This window comes from Perognathus longimembris, chromosome 4 (assembly GCF_023159225.1).
Source record: "Perognathus longimembris pacificus isolate PPM17 chromosome 4, ASM2315922v1, whole genome shotgun sequence".
Lineage (NCBI taxonomy): Eukaryota > Metazoa > Chordata > Mammalia > Rodentia > Heteromyidae > Perognathus > Perognathus longimembris.
The window spans coordinates 4,492,793-4,506,386 of record NC_063164.1 but is presented as its reverse complement, the minus strand read 5'-3'; the positions used below and the strand labels follow the sequence as shown (position 1 = coordinate 4,506,386).

Below are 13,594 nucleotides of genomic sequence, written 5' to 3'. Positions count from 1 at the left end.
GAGGAGGAGGTGGGTGTCAGATAGGGCAAAGGACTGGGATGGAAATGGTGGGCGGCCACAGAGCCTCTGAGTGGGGGAGGCAAGGGGTGGATGAGAGCATCACGGAGTGACGAGGACCGGGAGGAGCAGGAGCTTCTCCAGGGCCCTGGCGGGTGACCTGCCCCCGGGGCCCGCCAGGGACGGGCTTCGTGAAGCCCACACACCCGCCTTAGAGTTGCCGTCGTTCAAGGTGCTTCCCCCCCCCTTGGCTTGGTTCCTCGTCCTCTCCTGCCGGGATTTCCGATCAGCACAGGACACGAGCTACTTATTCTCAATTCGTGGACTCAGCACGTGGCTCCTGCAAGCCCCCCCACCCCCCCCCCGGGACAGGCGGGCACAGGCTGCCACCCCGGGGCCCTCGGTTACCCTCCGGTGTCCGTTCTCTACCACGGCGGGGGGCGGGGGGCAGCCTCCAGAGGGGAGGGCCCGGGGAAGAGCGGCTGGACAACCGAGTGCCGTGGGTCCCAGAGGCAGGCAGGGGGGGGCTGTCACCCTGGGAGCGGGGAGGGGCGGGGAGCTGAGCGTCGAGGGGCGCCCCTTCACTGCCCGTCCCCCGCACTTACCTCCTCAGGCGAGATGTCGTTCGAGGGCGCCAGGCTCAGCATGAGAAGCAGGAGGAACGGCGCGCTGGGCAGCACCCGGACCCTCTACTCCAGCGTGTCCCGGAGCACAGACGTGTCCTACAACGACGGCGTGAGTCGCGCGAGCGCCGCTCACTGCGCCGCACAGCCGCTCGGCGGCGCCCATCGTTTCCTGGCCCATCTGCATTCTTGGAGAAGACATACCTAGGGCTGGGGATACGGCCTAGTGGCAAGAGTGCTTGCCTCGTATACGTGAGGCCCTGGGTTCGATTCCCCAGCACCACATATACGGAAAATGGCCAGAAGGGGCGCTGTGGCTCAAGTGGCAGAGTGCTAGCCTTGAGCAAGAAGAAGCCAGGGACAGTGCTCAGGCCCTGAGTCCAAGCCCCAGGACTGGCCAAAAAAAAAAAAAAAATCAGAGAAGATATATCTCCATAGTCTCTGTGGCATTTGGCTTTGTGACTTATTTTCGTCCAACAAAGGAGTCTTTTATTTCTCTGTTTTGTTTTTTTTTTGTTGTTGTTTTTTAAAGCATTTCTATCGCAGGCACTTTATTCCTGCTTCTTAGTAAGTCCTCATCTGGTTTCCTAGCTGATGACGTTTAGGAAAATCGAATCACTGGTCACGCGATCGAGACAGTGCTTCAGGCTGACATCGGGGTCTCCTGACTACCGTGTTCAAAGTCAGGAAAGCTGCTGGGTGCCCCTGTCTGGGATCCTACCTATTCAGGAGGCCGAGATCTGAGGATCACAGTTCAAAGCCAGCCTGGGCAGGAAAGTCCGTGAGACTCTTATCTGGAGAGAAGCTACGCGAAAAAAAAAAATTGCCTAAAGTGGAACTGTGGCTCAAGTGATAGAGCACCAGCCTTGTGGAAGGAGAAGCTCAGGGACAGCTGAGTTTATGCCTCAGGAATGGCAAGTGCGCGCATGCGTGTGCGCGCACACACACGCACAGAGGGAGAGAGAGAGAGAGAGAGAGAGAGAGGGGGAGAGAGAGAGAGAGAGAGAGGCAAAAGCCTTTGCCTTCTTCTTCTGGGCTGGCACTTGCTTCTCAGGGCTGCTAGGAGGCAGAGGAGATACTCAGAATGTGAAATTGAAGGAGGCGCCCGCCCTTGGTCTTTTGCATGACCTGGGGACTGAGTTCCTGCTCAGATTTCACTCCAGGGTTGGATGTGATTTTTTTTTTTTTTTTTTTTTGCCAGTCCTGGGCCTTGGACTCAGGGCCTGAGCACTGTCCCTGGCTTCTTTTTGCTCAAGGCTAGCACTCTGCCACTTGAGCCACAGCGCCACTTCTGGCCGTTTTCTATATATGTGGTGCTGGGGAATGGAACCCAGGGCTTCATGTATATGAGGCAAGCACTCTTGCCACTAGGCCATATCCCCAGCCCCTCCAGGGTTGGATGTGAAATGGGATCTCTTTGTGCTTTTACCTTAAATTTGCTTCACTACCAACGCCATTGAGATTTTTTTGTGTGTTATCTTTAGTTCAGTATCTACACTTGTCCCTTGCTATCTCCCCCACTGGGTGATTTGCTTTACTCCTTGATTTATAGTCATTACATAGTCCGTTTAACAACCTTATGATGATTTATATATGTTGCAAATTTCTTTCTCATTTTGAGACGTGTAGGGATTTTCAATGTATTTTTTTAAACCTGTTTTCAAATAGTTTTCTCTACCAAGGTTTTCTTCATAGAGAATACATTATTGATTTCTATAATCACACCAAACATCAATAAGGCCTTCCATATTTAATATAGTCCATTATTCCTGTACAAATGGGAAAAATTAAGTTTAATGATTTTAGACCAACATGGCTATTCATTTTTGTACAATGCCAACTCAACACAATTGACTGAGGGAGCTTTTCTCCAATGTTGACAGCCCACGAAAGTTTGTAACTCGATGTATGCATGTATATGCACACATACTTATTTAGCATATGAGGATCAAAAACAGCAACACACTCTGCATCAGTACTAGCAACAACTTTCCAGGTGCTGCCAACACCTTAACAAAACTACAGAGGCCTCCAGCCTCCTCCATCTAGAAAGACACACACACACACACACACACACACACACACACACACACACACACCCCCCAGGCAAAAATTACTCCCCAGAGAACAGCAGAGTTCTCTTGTTGTTGTACTTGGTAGCATTTTAAAAATCAGCTTTCCCAATCTGGAAAGAAGCCATTGTGTAGTGGCTCATTTAACTCAGCTGTGGTAGAGCTCCGGGGCTGCCACGGACCCCAGAACAGGGGTGCACGCTCCGGTGTCAGGTGTACTAGAGGAGACAACGAAGCAGCCATTATGTGAGGCTTGATCCTGTGTTTCTAGTAGGGAGCCCAGAGGCTGGCCCCATGCAGCTCTGTAAAGAAATGTATTTTTCGTAGCTAGGATTTCATTGAGTCAGTGGCGTGGCTTCTCATCAGCATAAGCTAAAATCCACTTTTTTTTTAAAAGCCAGGGAAGCAAAAGCAACCCAGACCAAAAACAAAACAAAGCCGCCAACCACTGGATTCACAGAAAGATGCTGAAATGGAAGCATGGCCCAGCCTAGGCAGGGCTTTGGAAAGCCCGCCATGGGGGGGGGGGGGGAAGGGGGGAGGGATCGGGGACGGGGCTGGGGGAAGGGACTGTGGTGCCAATGACTCCTTATCTAAGGGACGTTTTGGGGTTAGAAAGGCTTGGATCTTAAAAATTAATTCCTAGGTGCACCCATCCACTTTGCCATGGACGGGATGCATGCAACTGTGAATAGTGTTTTTGTAATGTACTGTAACTATAATATAAAAATATCCAAATAGTAGGTTATATTGCCTGATATGTATATTCCCCTGGTGGGTGTAGAGCCAGAAAAATGTCTGTGTACAATGCCATTTGTGCACAGGATAATCCTATGTTGCTTTTGCATATACTCTCCCTTAGTTATACAATTGAAAGGCATGCCTCTTTTAAAAGTCAGTGTGGGCTAAAAGTATAAAGAGATGCAGGTGGTAAATTACAAAAGGCTTTAAAGTAGGGTTAGGATGTGTTTGCTATTTCCTGATATCAACAGGAGGTGAGAATAAAGGAGTAATGTGTTACCCCGTGCTCTCTCTCCAAAGGACCTGGTCAACTTTATTCAAGCAAATTTTAAGAAACGGGAATGTGTCTTCTTCACCAAAGATCCCAAGGCCACGTAAGCTACCATTTTGGCTTCTGTGTTTAAACATAAGTCGTCATTGACCAACATCGTGGCACACAGACATGCTCATTAGGAAAGCTGTTTTGTCATCATTTCCAGAGATGGTATGTGATTGAGAGGGACTTGGCAAGTGGCTGCTTGTGTTCCCGTCTTAGGTCATTTCCTGTATACTTCCAGCTCTGGCAATATGGCAGAGGTGGTCCAGCTATTGGTCCCTTCTGTTGTCCCACTGGCCTGGGTGCCTACCTGATGGCTTTAGAGATGAATGACATTTCCTAGCCGTTGCCATTGCTAGGCAGTGCCATGCATAAGGTACATACGCAAATGCCTCTTCTTCCTCATTGGCCATTGGGCTTTCCCTTTGATCTGGAAACTCATCAGCTGTACGTCTTGTGTGAGAACATGGAGGTCGGGTTACACAGTCATCCCACCGTAGGCTGATCCACAGGAGACAATGGGACAAACGTAAATGAGGGAGTGAGTGGATCTTGCTGGCTGTTGTTGTAGAAGACGAACTACTTTAATCCCAACTCCTGCTCTTCTTATGGTTCATTGCTTCATCTTTTTTTGCCATGTGGGTAATGGAGAAAACAGTGTCACTAGTAATCGACTGGAAGTTGCTGCAGTAGTGTTTAAAGGATCGAGCCTCTGTTGAACCAGAGGCACTGAAGAGAGCAGGGATTGCAGAATGGAAAGGAGCTTTAGCACCAGCTCGGATTCCAGCCATGTCGTGGCTGCCTCCTCGCTGAGGACCTCGAGCCAATTATTCCTTTTCCTGAATTGAATTTTCTTGTCCTAAAAATGTGGCAAAAACATACCTCCTGGGTTAAGGACGGGTAAATGAAGTAACGCATAGAATTCCTACTGCAATTGTTCGGAGCTTCCAAGGTTCTCAGCAGCTATGTTTCTCGAGTCAGTGTGAATTAGACGATGAATATTAGAAATTCACAGATCTCTATTTTGTCACTGGGTCCCAGGCAGAGGTCCCTGTCTTCCTTTCTGAGCAGGTTAGCATTTAAGGCGACCACATACTTTATTGCAGGAATTGAGGGGCACTGATCCCACCAGACCTAAATGACAGATGTGACCTGGGATTAATCAGAACATCTGGCCACCCTTGGGCTGGCTCCGTTGTTCCTTTCTTCTCCCGTTTCAGTATCCAAGCATGCCTGGACTTGGTTACTCACCAGCTCCTTCATGTCAGCACTTGGCTGTCCTCCACTGGCCGTGGTCTTATGCTTGTGGTGCCATTTTGAAACTTGTGCACAAGCTGATTGGAGGGAGACCAGGAGTGAGGCAAAACTCTAGTAGGAGGGACAGGCAGAAAGAAGCTTGGAGTTGCTGACCAGTGCCTCCCTAGAGAATAGTTATTTGGGGCACATTAGAGCTATTTTTGTTACTATTGCTCATTATCTCTAGAGAACCAGCTCTTAGCCCTGGATAGAGACGGACCTTGTCATTATTTACTGCACATTTGCTTCCTGGATTTCTTTTTTGGTTTGACTTCCATTCATGTACCACCATAGCATGAAGGTCACCTTGGATGGGGCATGCACCCGGCAGCATGCCCTCTGGACACCACACCGTGTCCGATCCTCACAGCCAGCCTGAGAGGGCAGCGACCGTGCTCACACCAATGAGGGTGTCTTGTCTGTTCCTTGGTGCTCTTTGCCAGGATTGCCCTTCCCTGTTCCCAGGAAAGGGTGAGAAACTTGAGAGCAGGAATCATAACCAGCTTATCCTGGGCAGTTGTAGAGCTTATGCTAGTTGCCAGAGTGGATGTTCCATCAATATTTGCTGGATGACTACAGTGTGTTGTGGAAGGAAGAGGATTTATTTACTATTTACTGCATACTTAAAAAAAATGTCCTTCCAATTTCCCTTCATTCCTGTATGTCATCTAATGGGCAATTGCATTCAGTTCTATTGGTGTTTGTAATGGGAAGAACTAGTGATACTTTATCGTTACACCTTGTCCTTGTCTAGTTCAGATTATTGAAAGTCTCCCAAATAGCTAACGTCCAGTAGAGCAAAGGACGGTCTCTCAAATTCCTCAACACTCTGGGCCCCTGCCGATGGACCAAGACTCCCCTGGGAGTACAGCTCACAGGAAATTTGGCTCATCTGTCTTTGGAAGAGCCTCACTACCTGGGAAACAGAGGAGTGGGACCGGGGTCAGTCGCAGGGACCCTGTTTGCTAGGGCCTACGTGAGAAGCTGACTACACCCTTCCCAGATCCCTGTATTCCAGTGCTATTCCGGACTATGGGCTCTGAAAGGAGAGGGTTTTGCTTTCTTCCTATGCCTGCCCCCAGCACACCATGAGCTCATGGATGAACGGATTCAGGAATAAAACACCACAGTGGTTTCTAGACAGCCTATTGAGGTGAGAAAGATAAATCCCAAAACAAGACACGGCAGTAAAATTTAATGTGTTTATGTAAGTTACCACATTCCAAGAAATGTGATAAACGAAGTCATTCGGATGAAAGCTGTTCCTTCCTGTCACCATTGTCTGGCTCAGGGAAAACGTGTGCAAATGCGGCTATGCCCAAAGCCAACATGTGGAAGGCACCCAGATCAACGACAGCGAGAAATGGAACTACAAGAAGCACACCAAGGAGGTTCCAACAGATGCCTTTGGTGATATTCAGTTTGAGACACTGGGAAAGAAAGGAAAGGTAAATGTTTTCTTTTTTCTAGCTTAGGTCCTTTATTTGTTAAGACACAACTTGGGGCTGCTGTGAGTTAGTTACCTTTAAATTGCCTAACAGTGTAGGGGGCAGGAGAGATGGGAGGCACCTAGTTACTAGAGGTGGCTGCGGAGAAAGATAACTCTTGCCCAAGTTAAAAATTAGTGACTAGATTGTGCCATTCAGCTGGGAAGCCCAGTAGGGAAGGGCTGGATTATCCCCTGTTGCCTTTTTCCACTCGCACTTCAGGGGTCACTGCAGTCCCCACGTTGAATCTCACTATTACCCAAAGGCCGGGAAGACTTTTCCTTTACTCTGGTGTCTGGCATTCCTGGTAAGACACACAGCCCCGAACAAGGTGAATTTCCCTCCCGCACAGCACCCAGGGCAAGCGGTCCAGGAGGCGGGGTGTCAGAAAGGAGCCTCCTCAGAGCTTCCAAAGCAGGGTCAGGGACAGCTAGCAGCCCAGGCCGAGCCGGTGGGGAGCCGGGGCCCAGCCCTTTCCCCAGGCCCAGGCCTCCCCGCCCCGGTCAGCCCTCTCCAGGCCCCGGCCCAGCCCTGCCGCTGGGGGGGATCTCCTTCCCAGGGCCCTTCCAACCCTTCCAGGGCGACAGGGGCGCCCCGGGTCCCCTGGCTCCAGGTCACCCGGCCCGTGGCTTCCACTTCCTCGGCAGGGGCCGGGCCCAGCTCCCATGGGTCTCCCGATGGGGGTCCTAATGCTCCCCTCTCTCCCCACAGTATATCCGCTTGTCCTGCGACACGGACCCGGAAACCCTCTACGAGCTGCTGACCCAACACTGGCACCTGAAAACACCCAACCTGGTCATTTCCGTGACCGGCGGCGCCAAGAACTTCGCCCTGAAGCCGCGCATGCGCAAGATCTTCAGCCGGCTGATCTACATCGCACAGTCCAAAGGTGTGCGCCTGCGCAGTACAGTGGTGCGGCTCTGCGGCTGCCAGGCGCCTGCGCAATTCAGCTCCGCGCCTGCGCAGTATAGTGGTACGGCTCTGCGACTGCCAGGCGCCTGCGCAGTACAGCTCCGCGCCTGCGCAGTACAGTGGTACTGCTCTGCGACTGCCATGCACCTGCACAGTGCAGGTCCGCGCTTGCGCAGTACGGCTAGGCTGGGGGCTCCAGGCAGAATTTCCACGAATTTCTCAACCGCGGGTCAGGGTCCTTCGAGAACTCTGTGATTGCCCGTTCTTTTATCTTCTCAAATGGTCTCCAAGGATTGGGCAGTCAAAGAGGGTCTGGAAAGATAGTTTTCCAAAGTAACTCTTTTTATGTCAGCATCCAGGTGCTGCTTTAGGGGTATTTTCTTTTTTAACAAATATCCTAAGGTTTGCAATATTCATTTATTTACACGCATTAAGCTTTACTCAGAAACACTCTGGTGAGTCAAAATGGGAAATGTTATTGGACTGCTTGTCAATGTTTAAGAACACTCATATACATATATATGTATATGTATATACATACATACATACATACATATATACATACACACACATATATGTATATATGTATATATATACATACATACATACATATATACATACACACACACACACACACACACACACACATATATATATATATATATATATATATATATATATATATATATATATATATATATACGAGACCATGCCTGGCAGATCGTAGGAACCATTTGAGTGTGATAAAAGCATTTAATGGTGACCTGAAATAGGCAGCTTTTTCATTCTTCATAACATTTTTGTTGTGAAAGCTTCCAAGTGTACTGAAGGGGTAGGAATAATATACAATGTGTGTTTCTCTTAGACTTAGTATTTGCCTTTCCTTGTTCCATACATATCTAGGGGTTACAGGTTTGGAGACTGAGTCATAGGTATCCGGTCACCCAAGTTTGTTAGTGTGCTTCTCTTAAGAACCGATTATTTTTTTTACACATCTTAGCAAAAGTTTCCAGCCTGAGACAATTAAACTAATTTTCTTTAGAGCAAATTCACTTTTCTCCATTTGGGTTCCAAATCCATTTACCACATGTATAGTTTTTTCACACACACACACACACACACACACACACTCACACTTCTTATTTCTCTTAGCATAGATCTCAGCCTTTTCTTGTCTCCATCACAGAATGAAGAGCAAATGTCAACAACTTTGTAGATTGTCCTTCAACTTAGGCTTGACTATTGTTTCCTCATAATTAGATTCCATTAATCGGAGTTGTGGAAACTTATTTTTACAAAGATGAGCTGACTGACAAAAGAAAGGAAACATCTTTTGTATGATACATAGAAGAAACCAAACTTTCCCCTCTTTTACTATTTTCAACTTCCTGCTCAAGCCAAGGAGTTACTGTAGGTAGTTATTTTAGGAAATGGCATAATTTTGCTTCCTTGGTGTGAAATCCTGAACACCTAGTAGTCACCATTCAACAACACAAGTGCCTACTTTACACACAGAATTGTTTTAGATGCTAGGGTATAGCCAAAGGAAACAGACTGAAGTCCTTGGCCAAGAAGAATCCTCCATTCTATTTATATTAGTGAGGAAGGTTCCATTTAGGTCGGCAGGAGTGAAGTGTGCGTCCATGGTGCACACGTGGGTGTGCATACGGCAGTACTGGGGCTTGAACTCCGGGCCTTGGCCCGGGTCAGGAAGGCAATCATCTCCTACTTTTCGGTGTTAGTCACTTCTGGTTGCCTCATTTTAAAGGGATGTCGGGGAGGGGTACAGACCTGTGCGAGCTAGCTGGAGGGGGTGGGTATGAACTCTGTAAGGGTCTTGCTGCAGTTCATCTTACATTCTGGAAGGTCTTTGATGTAAGAGCTCACTGAGCCTCTCCTTCGTTTCTGAAGACAATTGTTACTGTTCTTGCACGGGCAATAGATCACCTTAGAGTCCTTGCTAAGTAATAATATTACAGATTTTTTATTTGCTTTGATTTTGTGCAAACAGCCAAAAAACCTCTTTGCGCTGTCCATATTGCCGAACATAAAGCCTTAAAAGGTGTGACATTTTTATGCGATAATAAAGCAAAGCAAAATTACTGGCCCCAGGACCATCGGAGGACAATTCACTCTGCCCTGACTGATTCAGGGCCTAGCTAGAGCAGGCCACTCTCGGAGCTGCACTCACTGGCTCTTGTAGGCTCAGGCCAGGTGTGCACTGCTCTTCCAAAGAATCTCCTAGAGGCTAAGTACAGGTGCAGATTTGCTGGTCCCTCCCCTTAAAGCAGCTAAGGTCCAGAGTGGGGTCTGAGGTTTGTGTAACAAGTTCCTTGCTGGGAGGACCTGGGCTCCGCTCTCCTTCCTTGCCAAGCAGTACTGGGCAGGGCTTTTCCGCTGCATGACGGCCCCTGCTGCGTCCTGGGGCCGGCAGACAGCAGGGCTTCTCTAGGGATCTGCGCGCACAGGGTGGAAAGCCGACCCACCACCTACTGACTGCGTTCTCTCGTCATCCACAGGTGCTTGGATCCTTACGGGAGGCACCCACTATGGCCTGATGAAGTACATCGGGGAGGTAGTCAGAGACAACACCATCAGCAGGAATTCAGAAGAGAACATCGTAGCCATTGGCATTGCAGCTTGGGGCATGGTCTCCAACCGCGACACGCTCATCAGGAATGGCGGTGATGAGGTAGAGGAGACAGGGGAGGGAGACCCGCAAGGGCTTGTGGAAGAAAGACGAAGGCAGTGGGTGGGGCTCTCCGTGGGTGGGGCTCTGTGACAGAGCCAGCTGAAAGCCTGCCGTTCAACAATAGCTTTTGAATCTCAAACACTCAAAACTAGGAACTCCAAACTTTTAAGGAAGGGGCTAGCGATAGATATATTTTCTGCATTAATATCTGTCTTCAGCAATCTCAAGTTACATTCAGGTCCTTCATTCTTTGTGATCATAACCTGAATGAATTCCTGAAGCATTTAGGTGCTCGCGTCATCCTTTACCGCTGTGCTGAGCTCACAGCAATTCATATTGGTGGTTACTTATCGAGATTGTTATTAGGGATGAAGAAGGCTGTGAGATTTACCCCTCTGAACATTTCCTGTGAATGTATTTAGTAATCAATGCGTATTTCATGATTAAAATACAAGGTAGAGGTGGAGACAGCTTAGGTGGTAGAGCAACTAGCTGTGAGTAAAAAAGCTCAATGAAAAAGCAAGGCCCTTGAGTCCAAGCCCCAGTACTGGCTCAAACAAATAAATCAGTCAATAGATAGATCGATAGCTAAATAAAATGACAAGGTAGATCTAAAGGGTTTTATGTTAAGTATAGAGTTGCACAAAAACGATTTCTAGTGAGTTGAGGACCGGAAAGCAGCAAGTGTTCCCTGCTCAGAAGATTTGGTTCAGGAAATCTGGATGTTGAGAAATCCAAATGGAACCGACACTTCCTTCTGTCTGGGCTCCATAACTGTCTGACAGTGCATTTTAAGGAGTTTGAGGTTTGTAATGGGGGGTTTTACGTTCGACTCTCTTGTCTGTGGTACCAAGTTTGAGACTTGTAAGGGGAAGCAGAGAGCAGGAGGCATTTCTTGACCCCTTCAAGCAGACAGTATGATGAGTGGAGGGAGAGAAGACTGGGCTTCGGGAGCCGCACCTTTCCTGGTGGCTGTTCATTTCTCTGAGTTGCTTTCTTTAAAAAATAATAACCTTGTATTATGATGGGATAGCTTTACTTAATTGTGTACAGTGGATAGTAGCTCTTATTACTATTATTAAGGGCTTGATAAGGAATGGCACAATGGTCTCCTATCAAATGCCAACTTCAGAGGCGAGTGACCTAAATCAGGCTGTTGAGGGGAGTGGCCGGCTGGACGGGGCAGAGTGCCACCCAGCATTGTTTTCACCGTTGACATTGTTCCTTACAAATATGGAGTCAACTCAGAGTTTATTTCATTGTGTCAGATACTCTACAGAACCATAAAACCACCTACAAAGTAAAACTTTCTCGAAGCTGGGCTCTAGTGGCTCATACCTGTAAACCTAGCTGATATCCCAAGAGGCTGAGCGCTAAGAATCACAATTTAAAGCCAGCCCAGGCAGGGAAGTCTATGACACTCTTATCTCCAGTTAGCCAGCAAAATGATGGAGGTGGAGCTCTGGCTCAAGTGGTAGAGAACCAAACTTGAGCAAATAAAAGCTCAAGGATAGCACTCAGGATATGAATTCAAGCCCCAGTACTAGCACACACCTCCTGACCCCCCCCCCACGATGCACACACATACACACATACACGCTTACACCGAGTAAAACATTTTTGAATTGTAGCAGTGTTTTCCTGAGTACTTATTCTATGTAAGTAAATAAAATTTGAAATGAACATGTAAGACTTACAACAGAAAGCACTGACTCCTTGGAAATTGAGACAGCCAACCACGTGGTAAATGACTATTAGGTTAATAGTGTGATTTTAAGAATGTGACCTCAGAGCACTTCAAAAGCCCTGCTAATGAAAATAGATTTATCAATATTTCAGCACGGATAAAGCTGCACTCAGGAGTGAGATGTATTGCCACATCTCTATATTAGTAGAAAACAAAGTAAATAGTTCAATAACCATCATAATAGGAGCTGATGCTTATATGACAACATTATGTTGCAGGTCCTATTATAAGTGCTTTACACATACCAGTTCATCTGATCTTCACAACAACCTGTCAGGTTAGTACTACAATTACACTCTCATTATAGTTGAGGAAATGGAGGCACAGAAAATCCCTGAGCACACAATCTAGTAAGTGGCAGAGCCATGTCTCCAGGTCCTTTAGACACTGTAATTTCCAAATACATTAGAGAGTAATGTCACTGGCAAAGCTCAGAGGAAGGAGGAAATGATGTTCAATCAGAAAAAAAAGATAGAAAGACCCTCTTGTTCTTTGAAATAACTTTAACAATTTAAAGAATACACGGACCTGAGAAATTAAATGTAATAGTAGATACTGAAAAAATACTCAGGATACTACCCATTATGGCCTATCAAGATGTCTGAAACCCTCACTACACATGCCATTTTCCTATAAATCTAAAGTTCTCCAAAGTTGATTCAAGAGCTAGAAATTATGAATAGAGAAATTACTAGTGAGGGTTCTATAAGGAAACTAAAAAATTAGTCTGTAATTGCTCTGAGTTAGATGATTTCACCTAAGCAGTAAGAAAGGCGGTCTAGTCATTGTTGATCTTAGGGCTTTCTATTACATACAAAAGTGTGGGACCATTATAAATTTTTGAAGTAAAAGCAAATTTGGGTTCTTTCTAGAAAAATATTTGGAAATGTATATTAAGAGCATAAAATTATACTTCCAGCAGTCACTAGAGAATTTAATATTTGGGCAAAACTATTCATTCAAGTACTTAGCATTCTTACAAGACCTAAATATCTAGTAATGCCTACTATAGATATTTATTAATAGATACTTGTTATCTAGTAACACTTATTAGAGACATCTTCAGAAATATTATATTGCTATATGAAGGAAAATTACAGTGTTATCAAAATCTTTCCAAAGATTTTTCAATAGCATGGGAAATACTTTTAATTTTAAGTATAATATCATGTAATGCATGCATATATATGCTTAGAAAAGGACTAAATGTTCCTAAAGTCTTGATGCTATTACTGAATCACAGCATTAAATATAATTTTAATTTTCCCTTGTTCTGCACTTCTCATTTCTACAGTAAACGCGTATTGTTTTTAGACTCCTAAATTATAGTGCTAGTTTTTATTCCTTTTATGTGTCTGCTAATGACCATCTCTAGTGACTTAGTACAGTTTCATGGCAAACTCATATAATTTTGTGGTTGGTTTCCTGGCTTCTTTCCTGTTTCTTTGAATGACCGTGTTTGGTCTTTTGTGGAAACCAACCATTCATAATACTTTTGTTGGGCCTCTCTTCCTGTGTGGTTTCTACTCATGGCTTCCTTGCAAACCCCACCATTGGCAGAAGAGGCTATAAAGCTGTAACATAATCAAGACTGAAAGAATGCCATGTTCACAACACTGAAATTTACCCTGCTTGTAGGATCACTTACATAATTTTTCCTCTTTCATTTCCCATCATATTTCCCCTGTAGTGTCGGTACTATAATTAAAAA

General features: G+C 46.2%; 1 protein-coding gene across 1 annotated transcript in view; it reads left to right on the top strand.

Moving 5' to 3' along the window:
• The first annotated feature begins 615 nt into the window (after positions 1-615).
• Trpm8 (transient receptor potential cation channel subfamily M member 8) overlaps positions 616-13,594 on the top strand; it is a 62,830-nt gene continuing 49,851 nt past the window's right edge. The window contains exons 1-5 of the mRNA XM_048344143.1: positions 616-732; positions 3,734-3,807; positions 6,337-6,493; positions 7,244-7,421; positions 9,964-10,136. Of these exons, the coding sequence (XP_048200100.1) occupies positions 616-732; positions 3,734-3,807; positions 6,337-6,493; positions 7,244-7,421; positions 9,964-10,136 (699 nt within the window). The remainder of the gene's footprint in view (positions 733-3,733; positions 3,808-6,336; positions 6,494-7,243; positions 7,422-9,963; positions 10,137-13,594) is intronic.